The 15,370-nt window shown below is 35.4% G+C and overlaps 2 protein-coding genes and 1 pseudogene across 2 annotated transcripts; 2 read left to right on the top strand and 1 right to left on the bottom strand.

Annotated features, from left to right (window-relative positions):
- Nucleotides 1-26: 26 nt before the first annotated feature.
- Nucleotides 27-1,591, bottom strand: LOC125141443 (granzyme F-like). The gene is made up of 5 exons (XM_047815021.1): nucleotides 1,543-1,591; nucleotides 1,290-1,437; nucleotides 929-1,088; nucleotides 581-838; nucleotides 27-179 (listed from the first exon to the last, which is right to left on the bottom strand). Exons 1-5 carry the CDS (start codon nucleotides 1,589-1,591, stop codon nucleotides 27-29), a joined length of 768 nt encoding a protein of 255 aa, XP_047670977.1.
- Nucleotides 1,592-8,819: 7,228 nt separating this feature from the next.
- Nucleotides 8,820-10,815, top strand: LOC125141442 (granzyme B-like). The gene is made up of 5 exons (XM_047815020.1): nucleotides 8,820-9,219; nucleotides 9,325-9,472; nucleotides 9,674-9,833; nucleotides 9,924-10,181; nucleotides 10,586-10,815. The coding sequence occupies exons 1-5, from the start codon at nucleotides 9,171-9,173 to the stop codon at nucleotides 10,733-10,735; spliced, it is 765 nt and encodes a 254-aa protein (XP_047670976.1). The 5' UTR covers nucleotides 8,820-9,170; the 3' UTR covers nucleotides 10,736-10,815.
- Nucleotides 10,816-11,579: 764 nt separating this feature from the next.
- LOC125141415 lies at nucleotides 11,580-13,231 on the top strand (annotated as a pseudogene).
- The last annotated feature ends 2,139 nt before the right edge of the window (nucleotides 13,232-15,370 follow it).

The following is a 15,370-nucleotide window of genomic DNA, read 5'->3' as shown; positions in this document are numbered from 1 at the left end:
GGATGCTTCCATTGTGTTAATTCTCTCTAGTGTATTATTTCTTTAATCCATGGAAGAAAGTAGGAGAGCTTGATATATACCTCTGGATACTGAAGGTTCAAGCAGTTGCCAGGTAGGTATATGCAGCTAATCCTTGTGGTTTCATTTCCACAGAGATATAAAGGACTCCCTGGATCACCCTGTAGAGAGAGCAAAGATATTAGTAACAACTAATTAACAGGAAACGAAAAACAATATAAAATAATAATAATTTCATGTTTGGGGACTGGTTATAGCTGTTGCACAGTAAAATAATAAGTTGATTTGCTGACATACCACAATATTAAATAAAACTATAAATAGAAAAATGTAAGTGAGTTGCTGATTAATAAAAACAGATTTGTTAAAAAAATAATTCTGTGCTCAAAGAGGAATAAAACAGCTTGGGCTGTGTGGTTATTAGAAGATAATAAATAATAACGTTTAGGGTGTAATGACACATTACATGACACTGTTAGTTATTATTATTTCCTTTAACAGCACCGCCCTTATTTTTTTTTCATTTTAGGCTAAAGTTTTATTTAGAGATTGACTGTAATACCTGACAAAAAGCATCTCTTCCATCAGGGGCAGTACAGATCATGCTGTCTGTGTCAAAATAATGTTGCCAAAGCTTCTTGCACTCAGAGATATCTTGTACTTTGAGCTTCACCTCTCGTAGGACACTTGATGCAGCGCTGTTCTGTTTTGTCATGCCCCAACCAGCTATTGAACATATTTGATTGGCTGAAAGGTTCTCATTCTTCTTAGGAAGATCAATGACTTGCACACCGTTTTTCAGCTTGGCTTTGGACTTCAGCTGTAACAGATTGTTTAAATAGTGTTTGAGGTCAGAGCTGGTTTGTACTAAATGACCAGAAGTAAATGTTTTGAAAGCAGAAAAAAGTACCTTCAGTAGCATGATATCATTTGTACGTTCATTGCTCTTGTAACAGGGATGCTTGATGTACTTCTCCACTGTGATTCTCTGCTGTTGGGGCTCCTTTTGACTGATGTTGTGAGCTCCTAGTACCACTTCCAGCTTGTTCTTTCCAGAGTATTCAATATTACTAGTTTCACAAAATATGCATCACATACATGTTCATAGATACTAAAACACAAGCTTCTGCATGATAATGTGAGCAGTGGAATGCTGTAGTAACATTGTAATACATTTTTTCTATATTTACTTACTATATTATCTGAGTACACACTCAAAATATTAGCAAAAAGCTGTCTTTAAAATTGTAGAAAACCCGAAAACTACATACTCTACACAGTGAGCTGTAGTCAGCACATAATTTTTTTTGATAAGCATGCCACCACACATGTGCATTTTGTTAATCTGAACAGAAACCATATAGGGTCGGGAGTGTGCTTTCACTTCCCTTCCTCCAATAATACCACTCTCCATTGTCCCTGAGAAAACAAAAAATGGAACATAGTCATGAGATTAAGAAACTTGCAATGTTTCAATACCAGGCAACTATAACGTTTATTAATATGTAATAGAGAATACATTACCACATAGCTGGAGGACAGACAGTACAAGGATAGAGATGCTGAAGATCATGTCTGTAGTACACCACACTGACTGTGATGTGTGACAGGATTGTTCTCTGTTTCATTTCAAACCTCTGATAAGCCGCCCTCCACCCCCCACCCCGCCACACACATACACATCACACAAAAGAATCTTTTGTGTGGTTTGAGGAAGTAGAAATTATTCCATAAGAAAGTAGAGGTAAGTGGAAAAAAATGGTGAAGACAGTTACAGATGAGATGCATATTTAGCTTGAAGCATTTCTTTTAGATTTATTTATTTTATTTATTGCTTTGAAAATATAGTAATGTACAGTGAAATTCAGATTAGCTGGCACCTCTACAATATTTGACCAAGCTGGCATATTTACAACAAATATTATGCTAAATTATTATGCAGTCAACACATAATCATGTCGAATAAGAAAACCACCACACTTGTGTTTATTGTTTATTTGAACAGACACCATATAGGGTCGGGAGTGTGGTTTCACTTCATTTCCTCCAATAATACCACTCTCCAAAGCCCCTGAGAAAACAAAACATATGCAGATGGTATTATATAACAATATCCAATAACAATAAAATAACTAATGTGTTAACAACTGAATTTACATTTGCTATTGTTTTGTATAAATATTTTTTTTCATTCAGTACTTCACTTCAAAAGCAACATAAGCTATTAACATGCTTTCCAAAAAAACAAAATAATAAATATTTACACCAGTCATCCCGTTCAAAGGTTCTACACCACTCTTGGTCTTAGTACTATATATCATGCTGTTTTCTTTAGCATCAGTGAATATTTGCACCTTTTGTAATAGTTGTGTCTGAGTGCATCAATTGTCCTCAGTGTGAAAAATACATTATAAATTCATATACTCCTGTTGGAAAGGGGCCATTTATGCAAAAGATACTAGAAAAGAAAATAATGAATAGCAGTGGGCAGATTAATTGCTTAGGATGAACAAGAGACTGAAGGAGAACCATCACAGAATATAAAAATAGATATTGATCATTCAGGTAACACACAGGATTAGATTGTTAACTGTTTAACTGGTTTACAATGCATGCACAATGTTTAAAATGTTGCACAATGCATGCACAAGCAAACACATACACAAAGGGACCTTTTTGTGGGCTTTGAGGTGGCAGAAATGACAAAATGAAAGTAGAGATGAGTGGAAAAAGTGTGGTTTGTGAAGTAAAACCACTAAAGAGCAGAAAGAAGAGCTGAAAGACTTCTTGTGTTTATTCGTGTGCGATTGTCAGAGTAAACCTGCAGAATAAGATTCAGTTAAGGTGTGTTTACATACATTTTATGCACCTTCTTTCCAGTTAAACATTTACATGTTTAAATAATGAAAATGTACAAAGCTGATGAAGACACGCAGCCTGTTTTTTTCTTCAAGATTAATTCATAAACACCCAGAAACTCGTTCTGTATTCACTTTTCACAAGCCACATAATACTTGCTGATACCATTAAAAAATATATATAAATCTGCATATTTGCTATATTAGCAATCATATTTTTGTAACTAAAGTTCACATAAATATAGAAACATAAATACAGCAACCTTACCATTGCAGCACTGTTCCTCATTACTTTCTCAAAAATTCATTTAAATGTCTCCATCAGTAAACAATGGATATCAAAATAGACTTCATTTATTTCTAATTAGAATGTGTCTGGAATATAACTAGAATGAATTTCCTGGTTACACAATTGCACTTTTTTGATCATATAGTTCACAGTCTTAGAAAGGAAATAGTTTTTAATCACAATTTATTAGGGCTATTATTTTGTCATGAGGACCAGTTAATCAAAAGCATCCCAAATGAGGGGCCAGAGAGATATGGCTTGCACTATGAGTGATGACACAATTGCACCATTTTCCTACATTTTAACATGCTTGTGTTGTATTCTGAAACTGCATAACAAACCTCAGTGCATTGTACAACAGGCTTTTTCTTCAAAACATATTCAAAATGTCATATTTTGAAAGGCTTTTTTCTGCATTCAAATGGATAAATTAGAGAGCTATATTGCACCTATTTAGAATTTAACTCATTTAACTGAGACTGAAGTGCAAATTAAAAAGTTTGCAGTGTTTTTCCATGGTATTTTTTGTCATAACAGTAGTAGTATGTTTAGTTTGGGGGGGCATAGAAGCCTTTATTATCGCACATAAACATTACAGCACAGTGGAATTCTTTTATTCACATATCCCCACTTAGGAGGTTGGGGTCGGAGCGCAGGGGCAGCTATGATACAGTGCCCCTGGATCAGGGAGGGTTGAGGGTGACAACAGTGACAACCCAGAGCCTTAACCACTACAGCACTACAGCAGCCATTTCAATAATTTGCAAACATTTCGGGAAAAATGGTGTATATGTTGTCTGTGCAATACACATACAGTGGTGCAGGTGCAGGCTGTGAGGGATGTGTGATTACTCGTTTTATAAACTAACTGTTATGTTTAAAAAATAATAATAATAATTAAAAAACGGAAGGACAAAATGAACAGACGGAATTATACTAACAAAAGTCATTGTCCTGTCAGTCATCGAGTCTCACAGGAGAGGCTGCTCGCGCCACTCGCCTTACGTCACATGACTCCTGCTCTGTGCTGCGACTGCAGCTCATGCTGAATGGAACACACACGCTAGGGTTGTCACCGACAGAAATACAGAAAAATAAGGGACGCCTGCCGCAGCGGTGCCACACCCCTCGGGGCCACTATGACCACAGTCCCGATGGCGTGCCAGTGGTGGTATATCATAACTTAAAACATGTATTCATATCCCTCTCTTTGTGTGTGTGTGTTTGTGTGTGTGTCTCAGCACTACACTGTCCATCTGTGTATACTCAAATAATAAATAACATTTAAATGAGGTTCAACAATGAGCCATAAGATTGACCGCACACTCCTCTTGATATAAGTACACATACTCTACAATCTATATTAATTAAAACTTTTGTAAAGGGTACCAAATGAAGGTGTCTTTTTCTTGTAAGAATTTGAACATCATTGGCACCAACAAGTCCAATATGGAATATTTTGTGTACTAAAAAAGATCCAACGGTACCTTCATTTTGCTTATTGTTAATAATGTTGCACATATTAAGATCAATAAATGTCTTAAAATATGGCTCTCATGCATTAAGCTGTTGTAGTAGGTAGCATTAACACATGACAGCTCACAACACTTTAGTTAGATTCTAAACTCTGCTTACTGTGTCTTTAGCTTTATATAGTATTTTAGTATGTAAATAAATAATTGGCTTCCTGCAGGTTAGAGACACACTGAAAAGGAGCTGTTAGTTGTATGACATGAACTAGGTCTTGTCTACGATGTCTTGGCTACATTGTAAATAGAAAAGATAATATATAACACCATTTCTATATCCATGTAACAACCCTTTGTAATACTGCAAAGAGTTTTATATATATATATATATATATATATATATATATATATATATATATATATATATATATATATATATATATATATAAAACAGTGTTGTTTTTCACTATTCTATTCTGTCATTTGATAATCATTCTACAGAAGATATGGACAGCTGATGATCTGACATTGGTGGTTGAGCGTTAAGAAAAATTAAGGTAAGGTAAGGTAAGATGCTTTATTGTCATTGTATACAATAAAATAAATAACTTGTGTCAACTGTACAGCAATGAGTACATATAGACAGAAAACTAACACATATTTAACTTATATGTGCTACCTGAGTTCCCGAGACCTCAGAAAAATTCATAAATAAGACAAACGTTTCAAACATTGAAAAATGTTTCAAATGTTTTTGAAATTTTGAATTACAATGAATGAGATACTGGTTTGATATGTCATTCTAATGCCTAAGGTCAAAGAGAATATTACACCTACACCTACTTTCTCCAACCCAATACCATTTACCATAACTGGTCACTCTTTCACCCACATTAAACACACACACTTTCAGTGTTTTCAGAATCTTTCCTAATGACGTAGGTCATAAAGTCAAAAGTATGCCTATAAACTTATTATTGTTTTTCTTTGAAAATAATCATTGTGGTCGATGTAATCGATGTGGTCAGTACATTGCCATAAATGCCTGATGTATCGAATATGATACAAACTAATATGTGCAAGTGGTTATAAAACAAATAATATTTTGCTTAAAAATTCATCTCTATAATAAATAGTTTATTCCCTACAATTATGAAGTGAAGCGTGTGTTAGGGTTGCCACCCGTCCCGTGAAATACGGAATCGTCCCGTATTTACAGGCAAAATGAAAATCCCGTATCAAATCAATACGGGACGCGATTTGTCCCGTATTTTACGTAGGTCCACATTGTACAGCATCCCATGCAAATCACCCCACCCGCATTGTGTGGAGACGCGTCCTATTCTGCCCTGATTGGATAATACTCGTTGCCATCGTTGGTTTGATTGGTTTGTTTTAGAGTTACGGGCCGCGAATCACGGCCAATCAGAGTCAGAAGGGGGCCGGACCCTGCCTCGCCGGTTCTTTTGACAGAGTTTGAAAGACAAACAGCTTCTCAGCGCTGCACGGAGTGACAAGAAGTACACTTATAAAAGAAAGTAGGCCTGACGTGATCCAATACTGCACACTACTACATCTGGTCCTCTGATATTCACTGATACACTGATATACATCCACTGATATTATGTTCATGATGTTCATGTAAGATCTTTTGCAAGTTATAATTACTAAGTTATGGAATAACTTAATAAAATATGGTTCACATCTCACAAGTTCCTCCAAAAGCTTTTTTTTGTGTTCTCAGTCACACTTTGTTTATGAATACATGTTTTAAGTTATGATATACCACCACTGGCACGCCATCGGGACTGTGGTCATAGTGGCCCCGAGGGGTGTGGCACCGCTGCGGCAGGCGTCCCTTATTTTTCTGTATTTCTGTCGGTGACAACCCTAGCGTGTGTGTTCCATTCAGCATGAGCTGCAGTCGCAGCACAGAGCAGGAGTCATGTGACGTAAGGCGAGTGGCGCGAGCAGCCTCTCCTGTGAGACTCGATGACTGACAGGACAATGACTTTTGTTAGTATAATTCCGTCTGTTCATTTTGTCCTTCCGTTTTTTAATTATTATTATTATTTTTTAAACATAACAGTTAGTTTATAAAACGAGTAATCACACATCCCTCACAGCCTGCACCTGCACCACTGTATGTGTATTGCACAGACAACATATACACCATTTTTCCCGAAATGTTTGCAAATTATTGAAATGGCTGCTGTAGTGCTGTAGTGGTTAAGGCTCTGGGTTGTCACTGTTGTCACCCTCAACCCTCCCTGATCCAGGGGCACTGTATCATAGCTGCCCCTGCGCTCCGACCCCAACCTCCTAAGTGGGGATATGTGAATAAAAGAATTCCACTGTGCTGTAATGTTTATGTGCGATAATAAAGGCTTCTATGCCCCCCCAAACTAAACATACTACTACTGTTATGACAAAAAATACCATGGAAAAACACTGCAAACTTTTTAATTTGCACTTCAGTCTCAGTTAAATGAGTTAAATTCTAAATAGGTGCAATATAGCTCTCTAATTTATCCATTTGAATGCAGAAAAAAGCCTTTCAAAATATGACATTTTGAATATGTTTTGAAGAAAAAGCCTGTTGTACAATGCACTGAGGTTTGTTATGCAGTTTCAGAATACAACACAAGCATGTTAAAATGTAGGAAAATGGTGCAATTGTGTCATCACTCATAGTGCAAGCCATATCTCTCTGGCCCCTCATTTGGGATGCTTTTGATTAACTGGTCCTCATGACAAAATAATAGCCCTAATAAATTGTGATTAAAAACTATTTCCTTTCTAAGACTGTGAACTATATGATCAAAAAAGTGCAATTGTGTAACCAGGAAATTCATTCTAGTTATATTCCAGACACATTCTAATTAGAAATAAATGAAGTCTATTTTGATATCCATTGTTTACTGATGGAGACATTTAAATGAATTTTTGAGAAAGTAATGAGGAACAGTGCTGCAATGGTAAGGTTGCTGTATTTATGTTTCTATATTTATGTGAACTTTAGTTACAAAAATATGATTGCTAATATAGCAAATATGCAGATTTATATATATTTTTTAATGGTATCAGCAAGTATTATGTGGCTTGTGAAAAGTGAATACAGAACGAGTTTCTGGGTGTTTATGAATTAATCTTGAAGAAAAAAACAGGCTGCGTGTCTTCATCAGCTTTGTACATTTTCATTATTTAAACATGTAAATGTTTAACTGGAAAGAAGGTGCATAAAATGTATGTAAACACACCTTAACTGAATCTTATTCTGCAGGTTTACTCTGACAATCGCACACGAATAAACACAAGAAGTCTTTCAGCTCTTCTTTCTGCTCTTTAGTGGTTTTACTTCACAAACCACACTTTTTCCACTCATCTCTACTTTCATTTTGTCATTTCTGCCACCTCAAAGCCCACAAAAAGGTCCCTTTGTGTATGTGTTTGCTTGTGCATGCATTGTGCAACATTTTAAACATTGTGCATGCATTGTAAACCAGTTAAACAGTTAACAATCTTAATCCTGTGTGTTACCTGAATGATCAATATCTATTTTTATATTCTGTGATGGTTCTCCTTCAGTCTCTTGTTCATCCTAAGCAATTAATCTGCCCACTGCTATTCATTATTTTCTTTTCTAGTATCTTTTGCATAAATGGCCCCTTTCCAACAGGAGTATATGAATTTATAATGTATTTTTCACACTGAGGACAATTGATGCACTCAGACACAACTATTACAAAAGGTGCAAATATTCACTGATGCTAAAGAAAACAGCATGATATATAGTACTAAGACCAAGAGTGGTGTAGAACCTTTGAACGGGATGACTGGTGTAAATATTTATTATTTTGTTTTTTTGGAAAGCATGTTAATAGCTTATGTTGCTTTTGAAGTGAAGTACTGAATGAAAAAAAAATATTTATACAAAACAATAGCAAATGTAAATTCAGTTGTTAACACATTAGTTATTTTATTGTTATTGGATATTGTTATATAATACCATCTGCATATGTTTTGTTTTCTCAGGGGCTTTGGAGAGTGGTATTATTGGAGGAAATGAAGTGAAACCACACTCCCGACCCTATATGGTGTCTGTTCAAATAAACAATAAACACAAGTGTGGTGGTTTTCTTATTCGACATGATTATGTGTTGACTGCATAATAATTTAGCATAATATTTGTTGTAAATATGCCAGCTTGGTCAAATATTGTAGAGGTGCCAGCTAATCTGAATTTCACTGTACATTACTATATTTTCAAAGCAATAAAATAAAATAAATAAATCTAAAAGAAATGCTTCAAGCTAAATATGCATCTCATCGGTAACTGTCTTCACCATTTTTTTCCACTTACCTCTACTTTCTTATGGAATAATTTCTACTTCCTCAAACCACACAAAAGATTCTTTTGTGTGATGTGTATGTGTGTGTGGCGGGGTGGGGGGTGGAGGGCGGCTTATCAGAGGTTTGAAATGTAACAGAGAACAATCCTGTCACACATCTCTGTCAGTGTGGTGTACTACAGACATGTTCTTCAGCATCTCTATCCTTGTACTTTCTGTCCTCCATCTATGTGGTAATGTATTCTGTATTACATATTAATAAATGTTATAGTTGCCTGGTATTGAAACATTGCAAGTTTCTTAATCTCATGACTATGTTCCATTTTTTGTTTTCTCAGGGACAATGGAGAGTGGTATTATTGGAGGAAGGGAAGTGAAAGCACACTCCCGACCCTATATGGTTTCTGTTCAGATTAACAAAATGCACATGTGTGGTGGCATGCTTATCAAAAAAAATTATGTGCTGACTACAGCTCACTGTGTAGAGTATGTAGTTTTCGGGTTTTCTACAATTTTAAAGACAGCTTTTTGCTAATATTTTGAGTGTGTACTCAGATAATATAGTAAGTAAATATAGAAAAAATGTATTACAATGTTACTACAGCATTCCACTGCTCACATTATCATGCAGAAGCTTGTGTTTTAGTATCTATGAACATGTATGTGATGCATATTTTGTGAAACTAGTAATATTGAATACTCTGGAAAGAACAAGCTGGAAGTGGTACTAGGAGCTCACAACATCAGTCAAAAGGAGCCCCAACAGCAGAGAATCACAGTGGAGAAGTACATCAAGCATCCCTGTTACAAGAGCAATGAACGTCCAAATGATATCATGCTACTGAAGGTACTTTTTTCTGCTTTCAAAACATTTACTTCTGGTCATTTAGTACAAACCAGCTCTGACCTCAAACACTATTTAAACAATCTGTTACAGCTGAAGTCCAAAGCCAAGCTGAAAAACGGTGTGCAAGTCATTGATCTTCCTAAGAAGAATGAGAACCTTTCAGCCAATCAAATATGTTCAATAGCTGGTTGGGGCATGACAAAACAGAACAGCGCTGCATCAAGTGTCCTACGAGAGGTGAAGCTCAAAGTACAAGATATCTCTGAGTGCAAGAAGCTTTGGCAACATTATTTTGACACAGACAGCATGATCTGTACTGCCCCTGATGGAAAAGATGCTTTTTGTCAGGTATTACAGTCAATCTCTAAATAAAACTTTAGCCTAAAATGAAAAAAAAAAAAAAAAAAAAGGACGGTGCTGTTAAAGGAAATTAATAATAACTAACAGTGTCATGTAATGTGTCATTACACCCTAAACGTTATTATTTATTATCTTCTAATAACCACACAGCCCAAGCTGTTTTATTCCTCTTTGAGCACATAATTATTTTTTTAACAAATCTGTTTTTATTAATCAGAAACTCACTTTACATTTTTCTATTTATAGTTTTATTTAATATTGTGGTATGTCAGCAAATCAACTTATTATTTTACTGTGCAACAGCTATAACCAGTCCCAAAAATGAAATTATTATTAATTTTATATTGTTTTCTTGTTAATTAGTTGTTACTAATAGCTTGCTCTCTCTGCAGGGTGATTCAGGGAGTCCTCTTATCTGTGGAAATGAACCACAAGGATTAGCTGCATATACCTACCCTGGCAACTGCTTAGACGTTCAGTATCCAGAGGTATATATCAAGCTCTCCTACTTTCTTCCATGGATTAAAGAAATAATACACTAGAGAGAGAATTAACACAATGGAAGTATCCACGATCAATATATGGAAGTAAAAGCAATCACAATAAAATAAACATTTTAAATATGAAATGTGTTTTCCCATTTTTCTTCTTTACATCTCACATTTGCATCATTTTACGATATCAGTAAGAAAATCTAAATGCTATTTGTCACAATAAGTTATGAACAAATAATTCTACACATAAAGTTTTAAATTGAATTAAACTAATGTAAATCTAATCTAGTTTCAAGAAAGATGCAAATATATCATTGTGGTGTGTTTGACCATAACAGGAAAAAAGCCACATGCCTTTGTTGTGTTTTGTACAAACTTGAGGTCATACATTTACATACACCTTGCAGAATTAGCAAAATTGTCATTTTTTGACATCATAAAACATCATAAAACATCATAAAAAATATAAAACATCATAAAAATCATAAAAATTCTATTTAGATTTTTATTTAGTTCTGCGATTGTATTTCACATATTTAATTATTTTCTGATCAATATCTATTTTTATGTTCTGTGATGGTTCTTCATGAGTCTCTTGTTCATCCTAAGCAGTTAATCTGCCCAATGCTATTTATTATTTTCTTTTCTAGTACCGTCTGCATAATTGGCCCCTTTAGCTTATGTTGCTGTGAAGTAATAAATGGAAAAAACATATTTAAACAAAATTATAGTAGTGTTAAGAATCAAGCACATTAACCTTTGAACTGGTTCATTTGTGAAAATTCAGTTGTGTACATTTGTGTGTGTGTATTTTTGTTGGTGGGGGTAGGGGCAGGGGTGGGTTTTTGTTGTTTGGGTGGGTGGGTTGATGTACTACTGTGTATTTGTGCACCAAGTGTGGAAGATTTCAACGCCCTTAGGAGGTTCGTAATGTAACAGAGAGCAATCCCGTCACACAGCTCTGTCAGTGTGGTGTACTACAGACATGTTCTTCAACATCTCTCTCCTTGTACTTTCTGTTCTCCACCTGTGCGGTAATGTATTCTGCATTACATATTTAAAAAGTAATTGTTGCTTTTTAATGGTTTAAACCTGTAATTGAAAGAGTACAAGGTTTTTAATGTCACGAATATATCCCATTATTTGTTTTCTCAGGGACAATGGAGAGTGGTATAATTGGAAGAATGGAAGTGATTCTACACTCCCGACCCTATATGATGTCTGTTCAGATTAACAAAATGCACGTGTGTGGTGGCATGCTTATCAAAACAAAAATATGTGCTGACTACAGCCCACTGTGCAAATTATGTTGTTTTGGGGTTTTGTATCATTTTAAAGACAGTTTTACACTAGAATTTTGAATGTGTAGTCCTATAATATAATAAGTAAACGTAGAAAAAATGTATGACACTGTAACTGCAGCATTTGCCCTGCTCACATTATCATAGAGAAGCATTGTAGTATCTTTCAACATATGTGATGCATATTCTGTTAAACTAGTCACACTGAATGCTCTGGAAAGGTCAAGCTGGAAGTGGAATTAGGAGCTCACAACATCAGTCGAAAGGAGCCCCAACAGCAAAGGATCACAGTGTAGAAATAAATCAAGCATCCCTGTTACAAGAGCAATGAACTTCCAAATGATATCATGCTACTGAAGGTACTTTTTTTCTGCTTTCAAAACATTTACTTCTGGTCATTTAGTACAAACCAGCTCGACCTCAAACACTATTTAAACAATCTGTTACAGCTGAAGTCCAAAGCCAAGCTGAAAAACGGTGTGCAAGTCATTGAATTTCCTGAGAAGAACGAGAACCTTCCAGCCAATATGATATGTTCAATAGCTGGCTGGGGCAGGAAAGATCAGAACAGAACATCAAAAGTCCTACGTGAGGTTAATCTCACCATGCAAGATAACTCTGAGTGCAAGAAGCATTGGAAAGATGACTTTGACACAAACAGTATGATCTGTACTACTGATGGAAGAGGTGCTTTATGTAAGGTATTACAGTAAATCTCTAAATAAAAAAGTTGCTGCAAATGTTGGACAAGAAAAGTTAAAAAATGATGGGAGGTGCTGTTAAAGGAAAATAATAAAATTGACAGAATGATGTGTAATTACAACCTAAAAATTATTATTTATTATCTTCTATTAAACGCACAGCCTAAGCTGTTTTATTCCTCTTCTAGCACACAATTTTTTTTCCAGCAAATTTGTTTTTATTAAACAGCAACTCATTTTATATTTTTCTATTTATAGATCTATTTAATATTATGGTATGTCAGCAAAGAAACTTACTATAAACTCCTGAAAATCTGTTTATTATAAATTTTATATTGTGTCCTCTTTCTGCAGGGTGATACAGGGAGTCCTCTTATCTGTGGAAATAAACCACAAAGATTAGCTACATATACAGAACGTGACCACTCTTCACGCCTCAAGTATCCAGAGGTATATATGAAGCTCTCCCACTTTCCTGAATAGATAAATAAAAAAAAGCAATAATAGAGAAAGAAAGAACATGAACAAAGTAACCATGATCAAAAAATGGAAGTGAAAACAATCACAATAAAATGTACATTGCAAACCTGAAATGTGTTTTCTCATCTTTTGTGCATATCTCACATTTGCATTATTTTATAAAATTAGCAAGAAAATGCTAGTTGTCACAATAGGTTATGCACATATAGTGCCCAATATAAAGGATAAAATTTAAATAAAATAATGTAAATCTAAACTAGTAAGCCAAATGTAAAGAAGTCATTGGGGTGGGTTTGACAAGAACAGAAAAAAGCCACAAGCCTCTTTAATGTGTTGTAAACACACACTTTGTACACACTTTGTTACATAGACAGAAAATTTGTCGGATAAAAAATTTATATTAATATTTTTATTGAAATGTTTCAATATATAATCACATTAAACAAACCCCCAGCCCTCACCAACAAATCTTTGGAGAAGAGATCATAGATAGAAATAACAGGTGTTTATAAAATATAAATAAATAAATAAATAAATAAATAAATAAATAAATAAATAAATAAATAAATAAATTTTAAAAATCAATCAATAAAAGGGCATTATTTAAATTGATTAACATATTCAAAAACAGGGCACAGCATCTTAAATAAGTGTTTTTCTGATGAATTTTCTGATGAATTCTTATGTAATTTTTTGAAGTAGAGACGGTACATAATTTTCCATTAAATATTTGTGGGTAAGAGGGGATCTTTGCAGTTTAGTAGGATTGCCCTACATGCTAACAAAGAAGAGAAGGCAAGGATTTTGATGCTGACAACCATGACTCCTCTGGAACAACTCCAAATAATGCCACAAGAGGTTCTGGCTCTAATGTGTGCTGAAGAACCGCCTAAACAGTGTTAAATATCGATCATCGGTAACACTCTAAACCAGTCCAGAACATGTGAATTAAAGTACCCTCATGCACTAACATCTATTGCACAAAGAGCTAGTACCAGGAAACTTTTGGGCTAATTTAACTTTGCATATATGAGCTCTGTGCACTACTTTAAAGTGAAAGAGAGAATGGCAATGTTTAATAGATTATGAGTGGACCTACTTAAGAACACGATTCCATGGGATATCTGAGAGTGGTCCACCAAGGTATTCCTTCCTTTCTACTTTCTGCTTTTCCCATTAGGGGTCACCACAGCAAATCATCTGTTTCTACTCTCTCACCAGTTAGCTTCATGTCCTCATTTAACACATCCATCTCCTCTTCGGCCTTCCACTTTACCTGCCAATGTGAACTGTACTCCTGATGTTCTCAATCAAAATCGTGTCCATCCTCATAACTCCTAAAGAGAACCTTAACATCCTCATCTCTGCTACCTCCATCTCTGCCTCGTGTCTTTCCCTCACTGCTAAAGTTTCTAACCCATACAACATAGCTTGTCTCCCTACTGTCTTGTAGACCTTTCCTTTGATTCTTGCTGACACTCGTCTGTCACACAACACTCCTGACTCTGTTCTCCACCCAATCCAACCTGCCTGCACTAGCCTCTTCACCTCTTTCCCAAACTCCCCGTTTTGCTGAACGGTTGACCCCAAATACTTAAACTCTTGCTCCTTCTTGACCTCAGACCCTGTAACCTTATTGTTCAATTTCCCTCCCTTTCATTCATACTCATGTATTCTGTCTTACTATGACTGACTTTCATTCCTCTCCTTTACAGAGCAGATCCCCACCTGCTCTATACTCTCACTACAGATTACAATGTCTTCGGCAAACATCATTGTCCACAGAGATTCTTGCCTGACTTCATCTGTCAACCTGTCCATGAAGCCATACTGCTGCTCACATGTACCCACTCCATTTCTTAGCCTAGATTCCACTACTCCTTCCCATAGCTTCAATGTGTGGCTCATCAACTTTATACCTCTGTACTTGCTACAACTATGCTCATCACCCTTGTTCCTAACGATCGGCACTAGAACATTTCTCTATTCTGCAGGCATCTACTCACTCTCTAAAAACTTCCCACTTCTATTTAGCTAGCCTCTTCCTCCGAATGCTGTCCTCTACTTTCTTGTTCCACCACCATGTTTCCTTATCTTCTTATCTCCTTCCAGATGACACTAGTCCAATTTTCATCGACACCTTGTAGGTCATCAATGCTGGTGTCGGTCAGTCATATATATATATATATATATATATATAT

The sequence above is a fragment of the Tachysurus fulvidraco genome, chromosome 6, assembly GCF_022655615.1.
Source record: "Tachysurus fulvidraco isolate hzauxx_2018 chromosome 6, HZAU_PFXX_2.0, whole genome shotgun sequence".
Classification (NCBI taxonomy): domain Eukaryota; kingdom Metazoa; phylum Chordata; class Actinopteri; order Siluriformes; family Bagridae; genus Tachysurus; species Tachysurus fulvidraco.
Note: the sequence above shows the minus strand (reverse complement) of the source record. Positions and strands in the feature narration are given on the sequence as shown.